The sequence below is a fragment of the Haematobia irritans genome, chromosome 5 (assembly GCF_050003625.1).
Source record: "Haematobia irritans isolate KBUSLIRL chromosome 5, ASM5000362v1, whole genome shotgun sequence".
Lineage (NCBI taxonomy): Eukaryota > Metazoa > Arthropoda > Insecta > Diptera > Muscidae > Haematobia > Haematobia irritans.
In genome coordinates, this window is record NC_134401.1 from 173,641,599 (window position 1) to 173,664,726 (window position 23,128).

The following is a 23,128-nucleotide window of genomic DNA, read 5'->3' on the forward strand; positions in this document are numbered from 1 at the left end:
TGCAATCAACATCAATTAAATTTTTAATTGAATCAATTAAAAAATTAATTGAAATTTGGTAATGAAATCAATTAATTTTTTAATCAAGATTTTTTTCTATGCCCAATTAAAACTGTGATTGATACTATCATTTGCGTGATTGAAGACATTTCAATTAAAAAATTAATTGGACCAATTAATTTCGTGATTGAATCAGAAAAATTTTTTTTGTGTGCTGATATCAATGCAGGCTGGTTATTCGTCCAAAATAATTACTTTACATATTATTATAATTTTAATACGAGCTTATTGGACATGAAAATTAAGGAATTGTTATTAGTAAGTTTTTGAAAAGAAAGTGCCAGATACCAATGTTAACAAGCCTGTCTATATATATGTTTCATCGCTGGCTAAGTCGAATTTCTATAGTCTTTAGTGGAGATCTGGTGGTATAGGGTCATATATGGTATTTTCTTATGGAAATTATATACGAGAATTATTCCTGCAGTTTTCTTTTCCAAAAATTAAGTGAGGTTGCCAAAACATGTTACGTATTCCCCATGTAAAAATATCGTTATGCTTTTGAAAAATGTTTAAGGTGATAATATTCCTTCTCTGGGTGTGTCTACGATAGGTTATAAACAGAAAAAAATTTCCGTAGTTAAACTAGTGCTAACTTATTTTTATTGGAAACAATTTATTTGCTTGTACACTGAAAAAAAAGCATGCCCGGTTCCAAAGATTTTGTCTTTACTTCGTATTGATTCCGAGCCAAAAATGCTGAGAATACAAGTAAGGATACTTTTAAGACACAATTCCCTTTTAAATTTGGGTTTTGTGTACTTGCTTCTAGGAAGCAAATTTTAATTTGTCGCTCTTTTTTTGTCGATTTTTTGCTTTGTAGTCAAGATGGAAAAAGACAACAAATTTAAAGAAAATTTCATTAAATTTAAAGAATTTTTCTGAATTATTAAAGTCAAGTTGACCTTAACCCAAACAGTTTTTCTTTCATGTTATGATACCCATTTTTAAGTCAAATCACTTAATTAAAAAGACAATACGACTTCATTGAAAAGTTTATCGACTTTGGACAAGGAAAAAAACTTTATATTAGAGAAATGCGTCTTCTATGCTAAGCAAAATTTGCATTCGTATTTTAAAGGCATGAAATCTTTGACCTCACGACAATTTTTTTTTTCAGTGTAGTTACATTTTATTATTTTTGTCGAAATTTTCCACAGCTTAATGAAATCTTACTTTTTTTAAGTACGTCTCAAAAATTTTATGAACTAGACGTGAGTATAAAGTTCAATGACCGTACACATAAGTTCAATATGAACTAAAGCAAAAGAAGATTTTCGTACGATTCCCAAAAGTAGTAAGAATGAACTACTGTATGTTATGGTTTAAATATGGTCATGATTTGGCGCCAATGATTTTCTTCTTTATATTTAGTTAATTTTTTCTTCTATGAGATAATGTAATTTCGTGAACTGCAGTTAAAAAGTGCAACCGGGCATTAAAATTTCCTGGTTTTAACAACGCTTTGTGGAAATCTCAGAATGTGGAGTAAAATTTAGTTCAATTTTCGTGCGAGGTAGTTCATTCTTCCTATAAAACTGTTCACTTTTTTCGGTGTAATCAGAGCTGTGAAGTCGGAGACGTTTAGCTCGCCTCCAGCAAAGCCAAAACATTAAAAGCACTATATTTTTTTCTAACTAATAAAATATATACGCAAATTTAAGTCCATTGAGTTCTTCAATCGATCAATGACTATAACATAATTGCGTTGTAACTTCCACTGATGGAGATTATTCTGTGTTTTCAAGAAGCTTACACTAGAAGATGAGCTGAAACGATCCATTTAAATTCCATTAATAACATTTCGATTTTTTTTAGTTTTTTTCAATTTTATTTTTAAAACAATATAGCTATGTCCGTCTGTCTGTAGACTTCACGCTCACATATAAATCGATATTTTGATTGGGTTTCTTGAGCGTTAGGTTAGTCTTTTTTGTAATAATTGTAATATTTATATGGTACAATACTATGATTTTTCCTTGTTGTTTGAAAAATTCGTAAGCAATTAATTTTTAGCAGTTAATATGGTTGTTATCAGCAATTTAAGTTTTTTGTTTGTTTGCTATGCTGGGGACAACTTTAAGAATATTTAAGAATTTCAAACACGTATGGGAAACATTCTGCGTAAACCCAAAATTGATTATTATTATTATTGTTATGAAACGTAGTAGTAAAAACCCCATTATAATGGAATGAGGCAATTGTGTCCCATAAGCCAACGTAAATAGACAAAGGAAACTAAGATGGGAATAATTTAAATATAATTTATTTTGATTGAAGGAACACGAACAAACTATACATAAGAGAAAAATTAATGCCTTGATAAAAATAAGCAATAGTTTGTTTAATCCCTTGTTCGTTTTAGCCATAATAATCAGCATTAAAGAAAGATGATATATTTAGTCACTTGAGATTTAAATGACTTTCAGAAATTTGACTTTTGTTTTTATTTCCCATTTCGACGTTAGTTGAAATTGAATGACAATTTCTTACAATTTTCTCATATTAATTCGTTGTTATCGGTAAGTTGAAAACGTGTAAATGCAACTCAAGAAGTTTTTTTTAACATTACAGTTAATTTTCCTATCTAATTTTGAGAAGTTTATGGTATTTCAAAATACAACCCAGAAAACAAAAACGTACCCACAAAAACATTAAAAATATTCTTTTTATATGTGGAAGTGGTGAAAGATTTGCACAAAAGCAATGAATTTTACAAGGGTTTGTTATAGGGCGAAGACATCTTTTTAAATACCCGCCGCATCGATTTCACACTAGTTCATCAGATGTGATGCTATTTCAGTATTTCGGATTTCATTTTGAAAATTTTTAAACATTTTTCCTTACTTATTTATGCTTAGCACTAAGTTCGTTTCTGCGAAAAAAGAATATCTTCATCCAGTGATGCCAACTCCCGAAGGGCAAAAAACACCAAAAATATATTATAACTTCTAACATACCACCCCCAACACAAAAACTACTAAAGCCAGCTAAAATTCAATGCTCTACTAAAAAAAAAACTTCCAAAGATGTATTATAGAATTTTTGTTTATTGATTTGACGCATTTATAGTTTTATGAAATGATGAACCTCTATTCAAGTGCACACCTTGATCCGTTTGAATACATTCAACCCATTCATTTTGATCAGCAATGTCTATCAAATTGCACACTATTTTTTTTTTTTCAGAGGAGAAAAACATTTTATCGACATTAAATTTGGAAATATTAATATTTGTAGGGAGTGAAGTAAAAAATACTTCAGTTATGAATTTAATACAAACGTTTTTTAATGACATCTTTATCAAGTTGAGAAATTCATCACTGGTCGCTAGGTATTTCTAAAGAATACCCTAAATACCAATATTGATTAAAAAAAGAATCTATACCACCTTCATAACAATCAAATTCTATATTTTGCAATATAGTTGAGTTTCTTAAGCTTTTGAAAGTCTAATCCGAATTTTTGTATGAAAAGATATCGCCAATTAAACTCAAAACTGTTCAAATTGAAAAAAGCACCAAAAGCACTAAATGAAAATGGCAGAAAGCACCAAGTTGGTGTTTTTTTTGAAAAGGCACTAAAAAGGCAATTTGGTGCTTTTTGGAAATCAAAAAGCACTAAATTTAGTGCTAAAAGCACCAAAATGGCATCACTGTCTTCATCTATGTCTGTAAATAGGGTCTCAAAACCAGGGATGTTAACTTATTTATGCGAAATAATATGTCTGCCTATTTTTTCGTGTGAAAAATCCAGTGTTGTATAAATATGTGTCTGAAAATGCTCAAAACAAAGATTTCGCATTTATTCCGCGCTAACGTGTTTTATATTGAGTATAACAGCTTTTCGTGCGAAAACGTGATCTGAGTACTAGGCTTTAGAAAGAACTTCCAAATTTGTTTGCTGGGTTTTCATTTAAATCAGAGGGAACTATGAGTGTTGAAAGTAAATTTTTTACTATGCATTGCATTTGAAAAAATTTTAAATTGAAATATTTTAGCGATAATATGAAAAAGTAACAGAACAATTCTAAGTAGAGTAGACTTACAACTGTTATACATTACAAATAAATGCGTTTTATTTGAGATAAAAGTAGGATCAAATCTTCAGGAATGCTGTTGAGCAATTTCTAAGCGACAAATCATCTAACAACAATACCAGAAAAAAAGAGATTCACATTCGTAATGCGAATCTTCGCATCTGTGCACAACTTGGACAATCCCACCTGTTGGTCTATATAAAAAAATTACCTTCACCATTTGTTTCGGCTGGTTTTCCTTGGTAGCAAATAAGTTTCGCAGAAATGGATCGACAAGCGTGTTGGAAAACCGGTAAATACAGGGTCTAAGAATAGCCTATACTATCTTGTCGCATCTGCTAGATGTAAACAATGTTTTTTTGTTTTGTAAAAAATCACATAAAAATATTATACAATTAAAACTATACAATAACAACAACAACAGCGATGGCGATAGTAGGCAGCAGCACAACAAAAACAAATGTGGGCAACGTAAATTTAGCGTGTGCTGAATGGGCCATGGAAGTGCGAGCGGAGAGTGTACGGCCAATGTTGATTTTTTGCTACGAGGGAATTCCATTCTCTTTGCTTTGAGCTCTCTTCAAAGAAAAAACCTCAAACATTAAAATATTAAAGAGACAATATGAGTCTCTAGGTCGACTTGTTTGAGCTTTACACTAAAATAAAATATTGAACTAATAAGGGTAGGGTTACACTATTCAAATATTTGGCCGAACATTTTTTTCCAGGTGTATTTTTGAAACAGTTTGATACTGTTTTGGGAAATGTACCTATCGTGGTGTTATATATGCTTAAAAATATTTGTAGGGTTGACGGTAACGATTAATTCTTTTTATTTCTACCAAAATTTGGTCCATTGCGATCATATGCCAGAATTAAAGTGATTAAATCCTGTGGACCGGTTTATCTTCTTCTTGCACCGATTGTCGGTTTTTGTGAAAATCCCATTTTCGGTGGACCGGTAGAACCGGTATTTTGAAGGCCCCATCAACCGGATTTCGGTGTTTATATTTTCATTGTAAAAATGACATTTTTAACGTCAAATTTAGGTATATACATTTGGGGTTTTTAATAAATTGAAATATTAAATAGTTGCAACGTACATTAAAATTAAACAAAGTGTGTCAAAGTTTTAATAAATTACCGAATTATTTTCTCCGTTGATTTTTTGTGACAATAAAATTAGACTTTCTTTTTAAACTTACGTGCTTTTATGAAAACCGGTTATTCGTTTCAAAAACAAAAAAAAAAAACACAGTCCACCGGTTTTGGAAAAAGTCCTGGGTTTCAAAGCCGAGAAAACCCGACTTTCAAAAAACCAGATTTTTATCACTCTAGTCAAAATGATAATGCATCGTAGATTTAAGGAGACAACGTTTAAACAATATTAAGTGATATCATTTTGTGATATCATTTTAATTTAAATACTTGCCTTTGAAATATGCCTTCACCTCATCTGTTAAGGATTATTGGCTTAGGTTAGTTAGCTTAGGAGATGTTAGGTATATTTTAGGCTCTCTTAGACTTATCGTTGAGAACTGCCCGATTCAATGTTTAGGATACACGGAAAATTTACCGAATTTTTTCGGCTTTTTTATTCAAATATATCGGAAAATCGATTCAAAAATAAGAAACAGACCTTTTAATGGATTATCTGTCATATTATCTTAATGGAGCACACATATCAATGCTTGAAAGAAAATCGAATTCAGTCCTATATTATATAAGAGTTTTTATCTATTTCCTTCGTGTTGATTATGTCTTTAGCATAGAGATGACGAACTCGACTTTTTTACAAAAATCCATTAGAAGAAAAATCGACTTTTGTAATCATCAATGAACTCTTCATATTTTTGAGAACTAAGTAAAATGTTGGCCTTAATCAACTAATCGAGTTTAATAGCGATCTAAATCGACTAAACGACTTTTTATGAAAATATCGAAATGTCAAAATTTGAGTCCAAGTCCAAAATTGCGACGCCAAAACTTGAATTTCAAAAAACGCAAAGTCAAAAGATGACTTTTATAATACTCTAAAATCGACTTTTAAAAATTTTGAATAAGTCGAGAGGTCGAATAGAGCGGCTCTTCCAAAATTTGAAAAAATCGACTTTTTGATTTTTTTTACAATTTCTACTTAAACATCATAGGGTTTTTATGGTCTGCTGTTACAGACACATATTATCTTGACCATTTGAATACCGTAGGTCGTGATTTTCTCTCTTGATAATGATATCGGATTGTATATTTAGAATTGCGACAAAAGGAATCTTATCTAATCGGTTTAACGACTACACTACTTCCCTATAAAAATGGGTCATATAGGATAACAGGTTGGCTGATAAGTCCCCGGTCTGACACATAGATGGCGTCGCTAGTATTAAATGCATATTATTTTTATATAGTACCAACCTTCAAATGATTCGTATCAAAATTTGACTTTTTAGTTTAAGTCAATTAGTTTGTGAGATAGAGCGTCTTTTGTGAAGCAACTTTTGTTATTGTAAAAAAAAAATGGAATTTCGTGTTTTGATAAAATACTGTTTTCTGAAGGGAAAAATACGGTGGAAGCAAAACCTTGGCTTGATAATGAGTTTCCGGACTCTGTCCCAGGGAAATCAACAATAATTGCTTGGTATGCAAAATTCAAGCGTGATGAAATGAGCACGGAGGACGGTGAAAGCAGTGGACGCCCAAAAGAGGCGGTTACCGACGAAAACATCAAAAAAATCCACAAAATGATTTTGAATGACCGTAAAATGAAGTTGATCGAAATAGCAGAGGCCTTAAAGATATCAAAGGAACGTGTTGGTCATATCATTCATCAATATTTGGATATGCGGAAGCTCTGTGCAAAATGGGTGCCGCGCGAGCTCACATTTGACCAAAAACAACAACGTGTTGATGATTCTGAGCGGTGTTTGCAGCTGTTAACTCGTAATACACCCGAGTTCTTCCGTCGATATGTGAAAATGGATTAAACCTGGCTCCATCACTACACTCCTGAGCCCAATCGACATTCGGCTGAGGGCACAGCGACCGGTGAACCGTCTCCGAAAGACTCAAAAGTCCGCTGGCAAAGTAATGGCCTCTGTTTTTTGGGATGCGCATGGAACAATTTTTATCGATTATCTTGAAAAGGGAAAAACCATCAACAGTGACTATTATATGGCGTTATTGGAGCGTTTGAAGGTTGAAATCGCGGCAAAACGGCCCCATATGAAGAAGAAAAAAGTGTTGTTCCACCAAGACAACGCACGGTGCCACAAGTCATTGAGAACGATGGCAAAAATTCATGAATTGGGCTTCGAATTGCTTCCCCATCCACCGTATTCTCCAGATCTGGCCCCCAGCCACTTTTTCTTGTTCTCAGATCTCAAAAGGATGCTCGCAGGGAAAAAATTTGGCTGCAATGAAGAGGTGATCGCCGAAACTGAGGCCTATTTTGAGGCAAAACCGAAGGACTACTACCAAAATGGTATCAAACAATTGGAAGGTCGTTATAAGCGTTGTATCGCTCTTGAAGGGAACTATGTTGAATAATAAAAACGAATTTTGACAAAAAATGTGTTTTTCTTTGTTAGATCGGGGACTTATCAGCCACCCTGTTATATATATTCGCTTGTGGACCTACATGACCCATTTTTTTATATCGATATTCCTTAATGAATAAAAAAATGTTCGTTTTGGTTTCAATCACGAAATTATTTGATCAAATTCATTTAATATCAAATTAATTTTTAATAGCAATCTACGATGCAAATTTAAACATTTATTATTCCAATTGAAAAGTTAGTTTTGTCAATTAATTTTTGTGATTGATTTTTATTTTAATTTAAAACTTAATGATATCAAATAATATTTTAAATGAATATTTTTTTAAAAATTAAATTATAATTGAAACATTAAAACTATATATGATCAAAATTGAGTATCCAGCGACTTAGTGCAATAAGATGCAATTAGGCCAAGTTTTAAATCGATGTTATTATAAGACCGATGGAGTATCGATATTTTTACTTTTTGAGATCTCAGATAAAGTTAAGAATGTGGCACCAATTACCTGTTTATATTCTATTTGTATGTCCTCTTTATTAATTGTAATAAATTTAGTCTATATTAAATACTTGATGTAGGTGATATGGGAGCATCTGCCACTTGTTATTGGTTTTTTTGCCTTTAGTATTCGTTCTCTCCACAATCCACTGCCAAGCATTTGAATGTTGATCACTTTTCAAATTGGATTTCAGTGACAGTTGTGCGAAAGATTTCACTCTGTCCAATACGCCTCGAGAACTTCAACGCTTTGGAATAGTAAAACCTCGTGTAATAAGTGGATGTGTCTTTTAATTTTTGTTGGTGTAGAAATTGTTTATAAAAAGATTCATCGAACAATTTAGAACGTTCAGTCGAAAGTGATACGCGGTGAACCAAACAAGTGGTCGAAATTTTAAGAAAAATAAAGAAAAACACACACACACACAAGTGAGAGGAAAATATTCCACTGTGATTAAGAAAATAACAAATTAATTCACAACATTAAAAGCAACAAAAAAGAAAGTGAAAGACCATGTCTTGTAAATCATTGTGGCTCATAAGTGGCGGCTTTATGTTAATCACATTGCTATCGATCACTCCAGTGATCAGGGCTGACATTGAGAATAATGAAGTTAGTGATGGTCCTGAATACCAAAGTACGTATGAATGAAGAGTCATCACTGAATGAATGATTGAGCGAGTGTTTGACGTTGATAGCGCGAGTAGCAAAGATGATTCTGGGATTTATTTTTATCAGTTTGATTGAACTTTTGATCCCTTTTCAAGTGAACATTGTGGCGTATTTGATTGTCTTGGTTTTCCCTTGCAAAAAATGTGAAGGCAAGACTCGGGCATGCACACTCGGAATATGTATTTACTAAATTCTTATTAACAATTGCGCAATTGTTTACTGCTGCTGCTGTCAGTGAAACGCACTGATTTCATGTTTATTTTTACCATTAGGAGCCCTGACATTGGCTGCAAATGCACGCGACAGGCATCAGCTGATGGCTGAACGGATGTGTGACACATGTCGTATATTCAATCCAATCCAAATTGAGAAAATAGCCCATGTGAGAAATGCAATTTTGTTTTATTTTTATTTTAAAGAAAATGCATTTGCAAATTTATTGGGTTTATAAATATCTCTGTTGTTAATTGGAAAGTAATTAGAATTTTTTATTTCCCACTTGGTGTCGATAACTCTAATGCGGATACATTGGATTCAATATAAAATTCGATATTTTATTGGTTAATACATACATTGAGCAAATATTAGCCATCCTCTTCAATATATTAAATATTGTTAGCTTTTTCACTTTCAAACCCAACAAAATTGTTTACAATATTTAAAAATTCACAAAATCTGATTTTTGTTTGATTGATGGTCCTTTAAGTAAATGGTACAAAGTCAATAATATATTAACCTATATAGAATTTGTTTGTTGTAACAAATCAGCAGATCAGGAAAACTAAAATGTTGTTATCGGTTTGAATGGGTGTTATACTATATATATATTGACTGGCACAACATTTGCAGTACCCGGTGATTCACTACAATGGAAATTGTAAACCATTTTTTTATAGCCAATTTAACTTTATTTTAGTTTATGAATATTTGTTGATTTTAGTTAAATTTTGCCAATTGTGAGTATATTTTTCTTAGTTTAATTATTAGTTGCATACTTTAATGACGTGAACTAAAAATGGCGAAAAGGTTATATAAAAATGAAGTACACAATTTTTTTGGAATTGGAAAATAGTTCATAATTTACTACATATTATTGCAATATTTATTCGAGCTTATTGGACAAGAAGATTAAGGGAAGGTTTTACGAATTCCCAAAACGCAAAATTTCGAATTGTCAACCAATACCTATTTAGACATGAAAATTTTACAAATTAATCCTTATCGATAGAAACAGCTTTGTGAAAAATTCGTATTACATATTGTAGTGCTTCCGATAATAAAGATTGAGAAAAATTTTGCGTTTTGCTAATTTGTAGCAAAACGCAAAAGAAAATGTGAGGTACCCATCAACACAATCCTGAGTATACACATGTTTCATCGCTGAGTAGCCATAGCCTTTAGTGTAGAACTGTCGGTGGTTTATGATTCATTTTGGAACTTATATGCTAATTTCTTATAATAATTACATACGAGAAGTATTCTCCCCGAAGTGAATCATTTTTTATCACCACTGTGCATCATCTTGTTAAATTACTAACGGCCATTTTCTTGTAGCTCCGTTTGGCTTTAACTGCCAGTTAACAGAAAGTAAATTGCAAATATCTACTCTCCGGTCAACTTTAACTGAAAAATTTTCGGAAGTTAAATTTCTAACTGGCATGTGGAATATATAGGCAAGATGACAGATATGTCCATACTACAGTTTAAAAGTTTGTTAGTTAAGGAACAATAACGGAGCTTCATGAAAACGGGGGTAAATGGATAAAGTTTACTTAAATTGCGTTTCTCAAATAAATAAAAATTTCTTCATATAGCGCTAAAGATATTTTAACCATTTTTATCTTCAAAATATTAATTTTTCTTAAACAACAGAATATTTATAATATTTAAAAGCTTTTAAAAAAAACCTACATTTTATTTCAAAAATACTGATACTTTTGCTGTGTCTCAGAAATAGATTTTTGCTTTGTGTGACACTTTAACGAAGCTCTTCGTCTCAAAGGGAACGATTACTGCTTCAATCAATGCATGGTATTTAATTCCAGAGTCAGCGTTCGTAACATTCAATAAGCGAATACGTTACAAGAAACGAATCAACCTCAACACTAATATAGGAGAAGTCCTTAGGGTGTATGGACGTGTCCCAGTTTTGGTCAAATCGTATGGATGGGATGGTCATTTTAGGTTTTTCTTTGACAAAGTTAACTCCACAGTACAAGTTCTTGAAAGCATCCAGAGACTGAACAGTTTTGGGCAACCTATTACCCAGCAAAAAATAGAGTACTACTTCAGCAGGATTGAAGGGAGAGAGACAGTACCAACTGCTTACAAAACAACCGAATCAGCGCTGATTTAGTGCAGCTTCTACATAGCGCTGATATAATTGCTCATTTCAATAGCAATATTGCTCAGAAGTGATATATAATCTTGAGTTTATTTAATGGCATTGCTGGTATGAAGGAAAACAGCACTACCTTTCATGCATGTATATTGCATGAATTGGTTGCAATAACGTAAACGAATGATTATAAACTAGTTTGATTACTCGTTTACGTTATTGCCACCGATACATGCACTGTGGATGCTCTGCCTACTTTATTGTATACCAAAAAAGGCAAATAAACTCTTACTGCCGAAGAATTTTTTGCTGGGTAGGAAGGAACCTGTTGCATGTTTAATAATGATCACCGCCACCAGAAAGGAAAGGAAAACCTATTGAAATCTGTTAAACAATAGACAATTCTAATAAATTCAGTTCACATACATAATTCGAATGTGTAGTTCCATTGGATTGTATTTCAAGAGAAAATACAATTTAGAATTGTGTAAGAAAATTTAAAAACTGCTATAAAGTAGAGCAGGGGTACTACTAGTCAGTCCTGTGATACCACTTACCGTAGTGTAGTGATTTGTGTTTATTTATTTTATTTATTTATTTCTATATTTATTATAATTAAAATTACAATAAATTGATTTGTGTTTTTTTTATTATGTCTAATCTGATGTGTTGATTTATTGCATCCTCCATGAAACTAAATGAAATACCTGTTATTTCGAACAATATGACAGCATATTTCACGTTTTCTTACCTTCAATTTCGAACATTCAATAAAATGATGTACTCACATGCAAATAAGTCATGAAATCAGGTAGTAAATTAGTTTGGATTCATTTTGTCATTCATAGCATTTTTGTTTTGATTTTTAAATCAATGATACCATTGAGAGGATTTATTGTGTTCAGTTTGTTTTTTTTTATATTCTCGGTTAAACCGCATTGAAAAAGATTTACAAATATGTTTATTTTATTTAAATGGCATTGCAAAAACAGATGGTGCTCCAATTTTCTTATTGACTTACTTGTCTTATGAATGAGGTCTGCATATGGATTAAGGTGATGATGTACGACAATGAAGTCTATCAAGACAAAATAAATAAAAAATAAACAAATATATCGTTGTTATTTGATGATAATTTTTTGAAAACCTCATAAGTAGTTGGACAATAGCCCAAAAATTTGCGATTAAAAAAACAATCTTGGCCAGGGTAGACCAAAGACCTGTGACCACTTAAACCTTTCTTTGTATCTCTCTAGCAAATAAACTGCAATCAATCTTCTATAAACAATGCCAAAATGTGAGGTTTTTTATGTTATTAACCCATGAATGGGATATACCATATGTTTATATTGAAATTCCAAAGGTATTCAATATTTGCGAATAGTTTTGAATACTAAACAAGTCTAAGCAATACGAATACGTTAAAACAATCAATAGCAAACAATCGGTGGTAGTCGAAGGTGACGCTAACGTGAATGATTATTCGGTTACTTTTTATTATATTTAATTACTTCTCTTTGCAGTGATCCAAGGTGTCAAAGTGTATCGAGGTGATCGTGAATGCATCCTTGTCGGTGGCCTGTGTGTACATAACAGTGATTGCCTGGAGTCCACAACCAACAAAGGACTCTGTCCCTCCAATCAACATATGGGAGTTGAATGTTGCTACGAATGTAAGTTGTAAATATTCGAATGTGTTTAACACCTTTAACCATGCCACTTTTTATAGTAAAATCCTATTATCACTCCACATAACAAATCAAGCACACAAACTAAATTTAACAAAAAAAAAAAAAAAAACTAAAATAATCTAAAAAAATTCTAACCTAAAAAAATCCTATCCTTACGCTCTCCGTTCAAATAAATCGATATCTAATTGGTATATTATTCATTATCCCATTGATTCAATCCTTTCTTTCCATATACCATCGTACCTGATTATAGTGCCCATGAGACCAGCACCATGCCATCAACATTGGGGTGAATGCATGGATCGTTGTCATAAGGCCTTATTGAGACCCGGCACTGATTGTGAAAATGGTCAAGTGTGCTGTGTGTTAGTTTGAATTCGTTCAACAGTTACAGATGGCGCTGCTGTTCAATTCAAATTATTGTGAAATGGTGCTGAAGCGTACATACATAGCTCTAAGTGTAGATGTGTAGCAGCTCATTAACCAAACGATTGGAGCTTAACCCAAAGCTTTAATAATAATAATAATAATAATAATTATTTTTTTATACTAGATATAAACCATAATTTTAGGCCTTATATTTTTTTGTTTTGTTTTTGTTACATATTAATTTATGCGAATAGTTTTCAAACGAAAAGAATATGTAATTTATAAGTATGTAAATACTATGTGTAGATCATTTCTTGACTGTGTATAATGACAGCTGATTTATAATTTTATTATTACTTTATTTTTCAAAGAAAAAAAAAAAATAAAATTTGTATTAAGTTTAAAACTACAATAATGTCTTCAACATATTGTTAAAACTGTTTTTTTTTATTCGAACAATATTAAGGAGTATACTGAAAGTGTTGGGAAGCTTTACATGGGACATACTGGGTAAGTATTTTTTAAAAAATATATACGATTATAAATATGTGATAACAAAATATGTTTTTTATATCGTATTCATATAAAATTAAGTATCATGATAAAATCAGAGAATATTACTATAATTATAGTTTGTAATGTAAATGTAGAATAGCAATAATATTCAAAACTTATTATTGCACTATTGTTATCGGATGGACTGTGTACAAGATAAAGATTTTTTTTCGCAATTATATTGACCAGGAGAGTACTCCAAAATGTCTTCAATGTTGAAAACCGAAATATTATTTTCAAAACCACGTATTAGGTGTAAAATTTCGTCGGGAGGGAGATCGTGAGGACGTATCTCATAATGTTTAATACATTTCGCCAATGCCTGTCGCAAGAATACCGCAAAAACAATTAAGGGCTAATACTGAAATTTAAGATTGGACTAAAATTTCTCTTTATATCGCAGGAAGCGTTTACACGGATTCTTTCATTTAAAAGAAGGTGTCTACTCGTTGGTCGTCTTTTTTACCTGATTCACATTGACTTCTCGGTGAAGAGAAATTTGATCGGCACTTGCAAGAGAAACAGTATTATTTCATTGCCGACTCACTTGCCCCGAATAAGAAACAATCCAATGAGAAGATCAACTCATCAGTCGAGGCTTAGGACAAATTCAATCTTCAGATGTGTCGAAAAAATTGGTCTTCATTGGGCCAAGTGCAGTTAGCTAACAGGAGACTATATGGAAGAATAAAATGTAACTTTCCTGAAATGTTTCTTATTTTCGTATAGGCTAAGTACTTATCGAACACACTTTTTTAATTTTATAAAAAAATTTATATATTAAATAGGTAAAATTCAAGATTGATATCTATCTTATAATAGTCGTAATTGTCATCAACATAGGCTCTTAGGGCGTATACACAACATTGAGATATATTAATCATACGCGGTGGTTGAATGGCCCAAATTGCTAAATCTTAAATAGCCAAATACAATTTAGATAGATTTTTATGAATTAATAGCAAAGGTTTGTTGAACTTTTTACCCATGTCATTGTCATCTATGCTGTCACATCATATCTCTGTGATTTTACGAAAATATTCGAAATGTTTACTGAGGTAAATGGCATCATCTTTTTTCACAACTGACCTCTAAAAATGACAATTTTAAAAGCCAAAATAAGCAATGACCTTGTAAAAAAAACTTAAATACACATTTATATTTGTTTGTATACTATCAAAATGTGTGTTATTCGTCTATCCTATTTTCGTTTCACCTAAGAAAAGTGTCACCAAAATTCTATTTTTATAATTTGGAGACACTTTCTATTGATTTTGACATCAAAACAAACAAATTAATGGCGCCAGTGTTTTTGGAAATTATAATCAAAAGAATTTAATTCGCTGTGATGTAAAAACTGTACAAACGATTCTTGTATTTGTCACGAGATTGAATATTAGCACATATTTATATCTATTTTTATAATAAAAAGCATACAACTTAATTAGCTCAATATTTCATTCAAAGGCACTCTGAGGGATATCAAATTAAATGCATGAAAGATTTTTTTTATATTTAAAATAATTAAATTGATTTAATGTTTTGATGAAATTTTGTAATAATCCTTACCACTGAAGAAAATGTGTGTGCCATATTTTATACATTCACAACACAGGATTTTGGTATTGATTCCGAACCAAAAATACAGCTTCTTTAATATAAAGATATTATTTAAGGATCTATCTCAATATTGGCTTATGTACAAAAATAATATCAATTTAAAAACCCAAGCAAAAAATGTTTTCTTAATTCCAAAGATGCATGTCCTAAACTTAAAGAAACCAATTCTTAAAGCAAATATTATGAATTTTATTTCAATTAATCTTTGAAATCATTTTTTTATAAATTGATTTTGTTATTTATTACTTAAAATAAATGTTTGTAAATAAAAACATGAACATATCAAGAAAAAAATACAAAAATTATAGAGCTCAACTACATACAGAGGAATTCTGGTAGTTTGAGGATTTCAGGTATGTAAGGAAAATTTCTATATAAATGAGGAAATAAGGAATATAAATATTGACCAATGACCCTTTGTATGCAAGGTGGGTATGGTAACCATTGCACCAAGGAGACTCTCAAGGAAAAAGTAATGACCTGTATATTTTTAACTACAATTTACGAAATTAGAAGAAAAAATGGACTAAAGGTAAAAACAAACATCATTGGCGCGAAATCATGACCATATCAGCCATAAAGTAGTTCATACTTACTAACATATTTTTGGGAATTAAACGAAAACGTTCTGCTGCTTTAGTTCACATTGATCCTATGTGTACCGTCATTGAACTTTATACCCACGTTTAGTTGATAAAATTTTTGAGACATTGGATGGTTGAAAATTTAGTAAAAAATAATAATATTTAACTAAAACTTTTTTGCAATCAAAATAAATTGATTTTTTCATTACCTTAGCTACGGAATTTTTTCGACATAGGAAAAAACGTATTTTGGTCAAGCCACGATCAATAAAAATAAAATACTACACCCCATACAAATATGATTATTATTTATAAGACACTATGATTATTCAATTATAATGGGAAACATAATTACAATGACATTGGAATAGGGGGTAATATTTAGTATGATACAATCCATTGGTTCTTGAACACAGAGGACCCTGTGCCTTGTCTCTGATCCTCTCAAGACAGCTATAAAAATTATAAATATTTTTATTAATGAAAAAAAAATTATAATATATAATTATAAAAATTATAATATATAGAATTTACTTATTTGTATCACAAATTCAGCGCAAAGGCTGTGAAATGGTTGACATCCATCCTATGAGAAGCATATGTTAAAATTCACAAAATTATCTTACAATCGAAAACAATCTCAACAAGTTCAATGGTTATGAAATCGTTTCAGAAGCTCAGTAGAAATAATTCACTCGTTCTGTTTTTATAATTGAGGCTCTACGAGTAAAGCAAACAGCAAATTTGAATTCCGCGTTGTTATACCCACCACCATAGAATGGTGACGGGGGTATAATAAGTTTGTCATTCCGTTTGTAACACATCGGAATATCGATTTCCGACTATATAAAGTATATATATTCTTGATCAGGGAGAAATTCTAAGACGATATAGCCATGTCCGTCTGTCCGTCTGTGTGTCCGTCTGTCTGTTGTAATCACGCTACAGTCTTCAATAATGAAGCAATCGTGCTGAAATTTTGCACAAACTCGTCTTTTGTCTGCAGGCAGGTCAAGTTCAAAGATGGGCTATATCGGTCCAGGTTTTGATATAGTCCCCATATAAACCGACCCCCCGATTTGGGGTCTTGGGCTTATAAAACCCTTAGTTTCTATCCAATTTGCCTGAAATTTGAAATCTAGAGGTATTTTATGACCACAAAGGGGTGTGCCAAAAATGGTGAGTATCGGTCCATGTTTTGGTATAGCCCCCATATAGACCGATTTCCCGATTATATTTCTAGGGCTGCTAGAATCGATAGTTTCTATCCAATTCGCCTGAAATTGGAAATCTAGAGGTATTTTAGCATCATAAGGAGGTGTGCCAGAAATGGTGACTATCGGTTGATGTTTAGGTATAGCCCCCATATAGACCGATTTCCCGATTTTACTTCTTGGGCTTCTAGAATCCGTAGTTATTATCTAATTTGGTTGAAATTTGAAATCTAGAGGTATTTTATGACCATAAAGAGGTGTGCTAAAAATGGTGAGTATCGGTCCAGGTTTTGGTATATCCCCCATATAGACCGATCTCCCGATATGGGGTCTTGAGCTTATAGAATCCGTAGTTTTTATCCAATTTGCCTGAAATTGGAAATCTAGAGGTATTTTAGAACAACAAAGAGGTGTGCCGAAAATGGTGAGTATCGGTCCATGTTTTGGTATAGTCCCCATATAGACCGATCTCCAGTTTTTACTTCTTGGGCGTCATAAATCTGTAGTTTTTATCCAATTTGCCTGAAATTAGAAATCAAGAGGTATTTTAAAACCCTAAAGAGGTGTGCTGAAAATGATGAGTATCGGACCATGTTTTTATATAGCCCCCATATAGACCGATCTTCAGATTTTATTCTTGGGCTTATAGAAACCGTAGTTTTTATCCAACTTGACTCAAATTGGAAATCTAGGGGTATTTTAGGACCATAAAAAGGTATGTCGACAATGGTGAGTATAGGTCCATGTTTTGATATAGCCATCATATAGACCGATCTCCCGATATAACTTTTTGGTCTTCTAGAAACCGTAATTGTTGTTCACTTTGCCTGAAAATCTGGAGGTTTTTAGAAATATAAATAGGTGTGCAAGAAATGATTTTATTTTGTAGGCTTCCAGAATCCGTAGTTTTTATCTAATTAATTTATTTTAGAACCTTAAATATGAGAGCCGAAAATGGCGTGTATTGGTCCATGTTTTAGTTTATCTCCCAAATAGACCGATGTCCCGATTTTACTTTTTGGGCTTTTATAAGCCATAGTTTCTTTCAAATTTTCATAAAATTTTAAATCTAGAAGTATTTTAGGAACATAAAGAGGTGTGCCGAAAATGGTGAATATCGGTCCATGTGCACTGATAATGAAAATTGCTTGAAACTGAATTATAGTTTCCAGATTTTACTTCTGGTAATCATTTAAATAATGGGTGTAAAAATCTATAGATGTTAGATTTTAAATCAAGGCGTTATTTCATTTTCATTTCATTTTCTTGCACACTTGCACACGATGTTTATGATTCCTCAAAAACTCAAACAAATATGGTTCTTATAAATCCAGAATCTGATCTAGTCTTCATAAGTAAAATCTTTGAATTTATCTTCGGGAAGTGCATTGGTTGAACTGATCTGCTTGTCATCAAATCCCCCTGAAATTTTCACAGGAAACTATAATATTTGATTCATGGTGGTGGGTATTTAAGATTCGGCCCGGCCGAACTTACTGCTTTATATACTTGTTTTTTTTTTTGTTTAATTTAAAAGAATTATGCAAAATGTGACAAATGCAGTGATGCAATTCATTCATTGTATAAACCAATGGACTTCATTTGTCGGTCACTTTATGGAAGACCAGTGTGAATGCCACACTGAGTCAAGTTCAATTGGTTGAGGTTGAAGAACGACAAACGGCAAAGAATTTACATAACATTCTCAATTCCGACTTGATTTCATTTGAAGACCATTGCCAGCCAGTTTGTTTATTTCGATAGGATCTTGTTTGTCGTTAAATTGGACAATGTCTTGGTTAAGGCTGAATTTTAATTCCATTAAATTGTAATTGAAATGACAACCGAGTTTTAGTTTCTTAAAATATTTTGCGCCGCAATGAAGATCACAGGTCGAGGACCAATTGTGTTGGGTATTCCTCGAATTGCGCCATAGACATTGTGTCATCAAAAGAAACATTGTTTCTGGTGTCATTTAGATGATGGCAAGTGGGAAATTCTTTCATTCTCCAATTGTATGCAACGAAAATGTTTGTTATAGTAGTTGCTACATTGAAATACATCGATACTGCATTTATTTGTGTGAGTGTGTGTTGTCTAAATGTTCCAAATATGTGTGTGTGTGTATTTGTGCCTGTGAGAACGATAATATATCCTTTTGTATATCTATCGTTGACTGAACATTAAGCAAGCACAACGTTTTTAATCAGTATCAGCAAATTATGACAATGACCAAAAGGAAAGAATGACCATTTTGTGAAACGAGGCCCACAAACATACAAAAAAAAAAAACAAAAATGAAGACCAGACCAAAGTGGTAATTATGATGCACAATCTTTTATGGGGTCCATAGCCTTGCAAAAAATATTGTGCACAATTATCATCTTATGTTGGATAATATGAGTCATTGCGAACATTTTAAAAAAATTAGGTTCATACTCATTTTTATTGGGGGGTATCAAATCGACTAATTTTTTTTTAATTAGACAAAAGGTACAGCTCAAGGGGGAGGGGGTGCTATGGCTACTGATAATAGATGAGATTCTCACCGTTCTGAGTAATAATCACATAGACTATTCAGTCCATTGTGATACCACAGTGGTAAACTTCTCTCTTATCACTGAGTGCTGATCGATTCTATGTTTAGCTCAATAGGTAAGTCCGAATGTCGTTCCACATTGTGGTAAAATCACTTAGAGAAGTTTTAACGTACACAGAAATATCACCATCATTACTGAGAGGGGATTTTTTACGTATGCTCGAAACTGGGATTAAACCCATTATCCTTTGTATGCAAGGTGGGCTGGCTAACCATTGCATCACGGTGGATCCCTAATAAGGGTTGTGATGAGTAAATCACTACAATCTCTTCTAAAATGAACTAGGGCACACGCATTGGTATTTACTGCAATTGAGGAATTCTTTGAGTTGGACCACGAATGCAACAAATTTCAGGCGAAGATATTAGCTATTGAAAAAACTGCAGAACTTCCATCGATTAGGCCGTTATTTAGATGCGATATCAGCATTTTCATCAGTCATGCAGAAATAATGGCCCTGGGCAATACGAACATAAGGTTGAAGGAAGTCATCAGCTCTCTTAGAGTGCTTGTGGTTCTCACTGAACAATATAATGTAACTCTGTTCTTGGCACCTGGACATTATGGCATAATAGCAAATCATGAGGCATAGGAAGGGGAACTAGAGTCACTGCGATTTTCCTTCACTTTCTTCGTATATTTACAGAATTAATGGAAAAGATAACGACTTATGGAAGGGACGTTGGGCTTCTTCTGCAGGCTCTGAGCAAAAAAACTGATATGGTACAAAAATAGTAGAAACTCTAGAATACTAAAGACGATGCAAAGAGGGGAGGTGAGGAACCATAACAGGACAAAATACTCTGGGAAAAACCATTGTACGGATCGGTTTAACGAATGATATTTGTAGATTGTGTTTGGACCCTGGGGCCATTTTATGTCCAGCATTATCTATTAGAAGACACATGATAATGGGCTCATATTTCTTTCAGCCTTTTACCGATTTGCGAAACTGCAGTCTGAGGAGTATTCTCGCTTTCATCAAGGCCTATGGGTAGAGGACCTATGCAAATCTGAAGGACATTGTACCATATGATGAAGATAATCCCATGGAACAGTCACGAAGAGGAAGAGAAAAGAGTTTGGTATAAGTGGATACAAATCCATCCATCACAAATTTTGAATTACTTTACATGTTTGTCTTGCATATAGATAAAACAGAATTTTCGAAAATCAAAAATTCAAATATGCCAGTATCATGGGAAATAGCATCTCTGGGTTCGAATCAAATTAAAGAAATCCGCAGGTTTTTCATGTTAAACCAAAATTTCTTCATCATGAAATGTCCCATAATATTCATGCGAAGGCTACATTTGGAAGTGGTCTCCACTCGCTCAGTCATTGGTCGTTTAACACTTTACCACTGGCATGGAATAATCTCTCTCGAACCAACATTTGAATGGTCATTTGCGATGAGCGAACACTCTTCAGCACTGCATCAGCCATTAAAGTAGAGTAGCTCAACCCCCTTAACCAGCCTCAAAAGTTCCACTGCCACATAATCAGGACTACGATTAAGCCACAATTGTAACAATTGCAATGGCCACCATTATTTTTATGATTGTACAATGAAGCCGCCATCCGGACACAACAAGAGGATATAGAAGACAGACATGAGGTTCGACTTCTTTTATTGCAATAGACAACATGCTGATGATGATCGTCCATGCTAGGATTTTTGGCTCTTTTTCGGAAATAAGTATCTGTCATATCATAGACAACGGGGCATGTATGTGTTTGGGGGTAAGGGTGACTATAAAACATGGGACCATATTTTGCATGAGACCTAAAATATAGCCAGCATATCTGTGCATTCATGGCCATTACGACCAAGGGACATATTTTACACAGAAGACAAATAAGGCAAACGGTTGCTGGGCAATGACAATGGTGGATTATTCCTCACAGAAAAAAATATTAGAGGAAATTAAAGATTCTAGTGGTCTGCAAATAGCTTTTACTGTTTCTAATGAATTGCTTTCTGATAAAAGAAAATATCTCGCTTGTTTTTTTTTGCAACAGAAAATTTTGAAAGAAATGGACTTGTGAGTAAATAAAATTTGTTATACCTTTAGGGCTTAATTTTACCTGAATTATACGCAATTTTTGTAATTAACATTTTCTGCGTTCAACCCTTGCCCGGTCTTATAATCCATCCCTTGTCTTCGTCCATTTGACAAACCGCATCTGGTGTAGGGATGTCGATTGGGGTTTGCTTTGGGTTCTTAAGGGAATTATAACTGGCAATGGATGATTCATTCCAATTAGAGGTGTGCACGTGAGTAATAGTTTACTCACGCTCACGCACACTCACGACTGAAAAATCATACTCACGCACACTCACGCACGATATTTTTTGGTAGGACTCACGCTCACGCACACTCGCGAACAGAAAATTTGTGCTCACGCACACTCACGCACGAAAACGTAGTGACTTACGAAAAATACCGTGACTCACGAAAAATATCGTGACTCACGAATAATTTTATGATTAATTTACCTTACCGAAGTGTCGAAAACATGAGCATTATTAAAATCGAGAGTGTTATTAAACTCTTAACATCCCAGGTGTCACTAAAATTGTAATTGAATTTAACTCTTAAGCGTTTTACGTTGGTGAGCAGGAATATTTTCGTGAGTGTAATTCGTTACTCACGCACACTCACGAAGATATTATTTTCGTGACTCACGCTCACCACGACATTTTGGTTTGTTAATCACGCTCACGCACACTCACGCTATTGTCATGAGCGTGACTCACGACTCACGCACGAATCACGAAAATTTTCGTGAGTCACGACAATTTCGTGTCACGTGCACATCACTAATTCCAATAATGGATGAAAATATCAACACAATGCGCTTAGATAACTTGCGCTTAAATAACTTCGAAAATTATTCAAAAAATAGTTTGACGGGAATTTGAGCCAACAGCTCTGTGTCAAGTCCAATACTTCATGCAGCGTCAAGTCCAATATTTCATGCAGGTCGCGTTATTTTAAAATACCTGTTGTAGCAATTTCCTTGCTTGACATGAGTCGGCAAAACGATGTTTCTCCTCCATGATGGCCACCTGAACTCATCGAAGAAGAAAACCCATCGCACACAGATTTCTCAAAAAACAAAAAACGAATCAGAAGTTTGTTTAAAGAATGTAGGGACTTGGGTCATTTTTAAGCCGAACTGACGTACATATATATGAGTGATTAATTCTTATTAGCCATGGCATAACCACAGAAACATGGGCGCTAAAAGCAACAAACGAGAGAAGACTGCACTCGTTTGAGATTTGGATATACCGACGGATCTTAAAGATATCCTGGACAGAT

At 33.0% G+C, this 23,128-nt stretch overlaps 1 protein-coding gene and 1 long non-coding RNA gene across 3 annotated transcripts; one reads left to right on the forward strand and one right to left on the reverse strand.

The window, feature by feature from the left end:
* Positions 1-8,344: 8,344 nt before the first annotated feature.
* On the forward strand, positions 8,345-13,641 carry LOC142237476 (uncharacterized). 2 transcript variants are annotated; one of them, XM_075308808.1, is made up of 3 exons: positions 8,345-8,793; positions 12,690-12,839; positions 12,896-13,641. In XM_075308808.1, exons 1-3 carry the CDS (start codon positions 8,670-8,672, stop codon positions 12,919-12,921), a joined length of 300 nt encoding a protein of 99 aa, XP_075164923.1. In that variant the 5' UTR covers positions 8,345-8,669; the 3' UTR covers positions 12,922-13,641. The 2 variants fall into 2 exon arrangements, with proteins under 2 accessions (XP_075164923.1, XP_075164922.1); XM_075308807.1 differs by having other exon boundaries at positions 13,111-13,641.
* Positions 13,642-16,267: 2,626 nt separating this feature from the next.
* Positions 16,268-16,678, reverse strand: LOC142241698 (uncharacterized). The gene is made up of 2 exons (XR_012723763.1): positions 16,520-16,678; positions 16,268-16,438 (listed from the first exon to the last, which is right to left on the reverse strand). It is a non-coding gene; the product is annotated as an uncharacterized LOC142241698 (long non-coding RNA).
* Between the last annotated feature and the right edge of the window lie 6,450 nt (positions 16,679-23,128).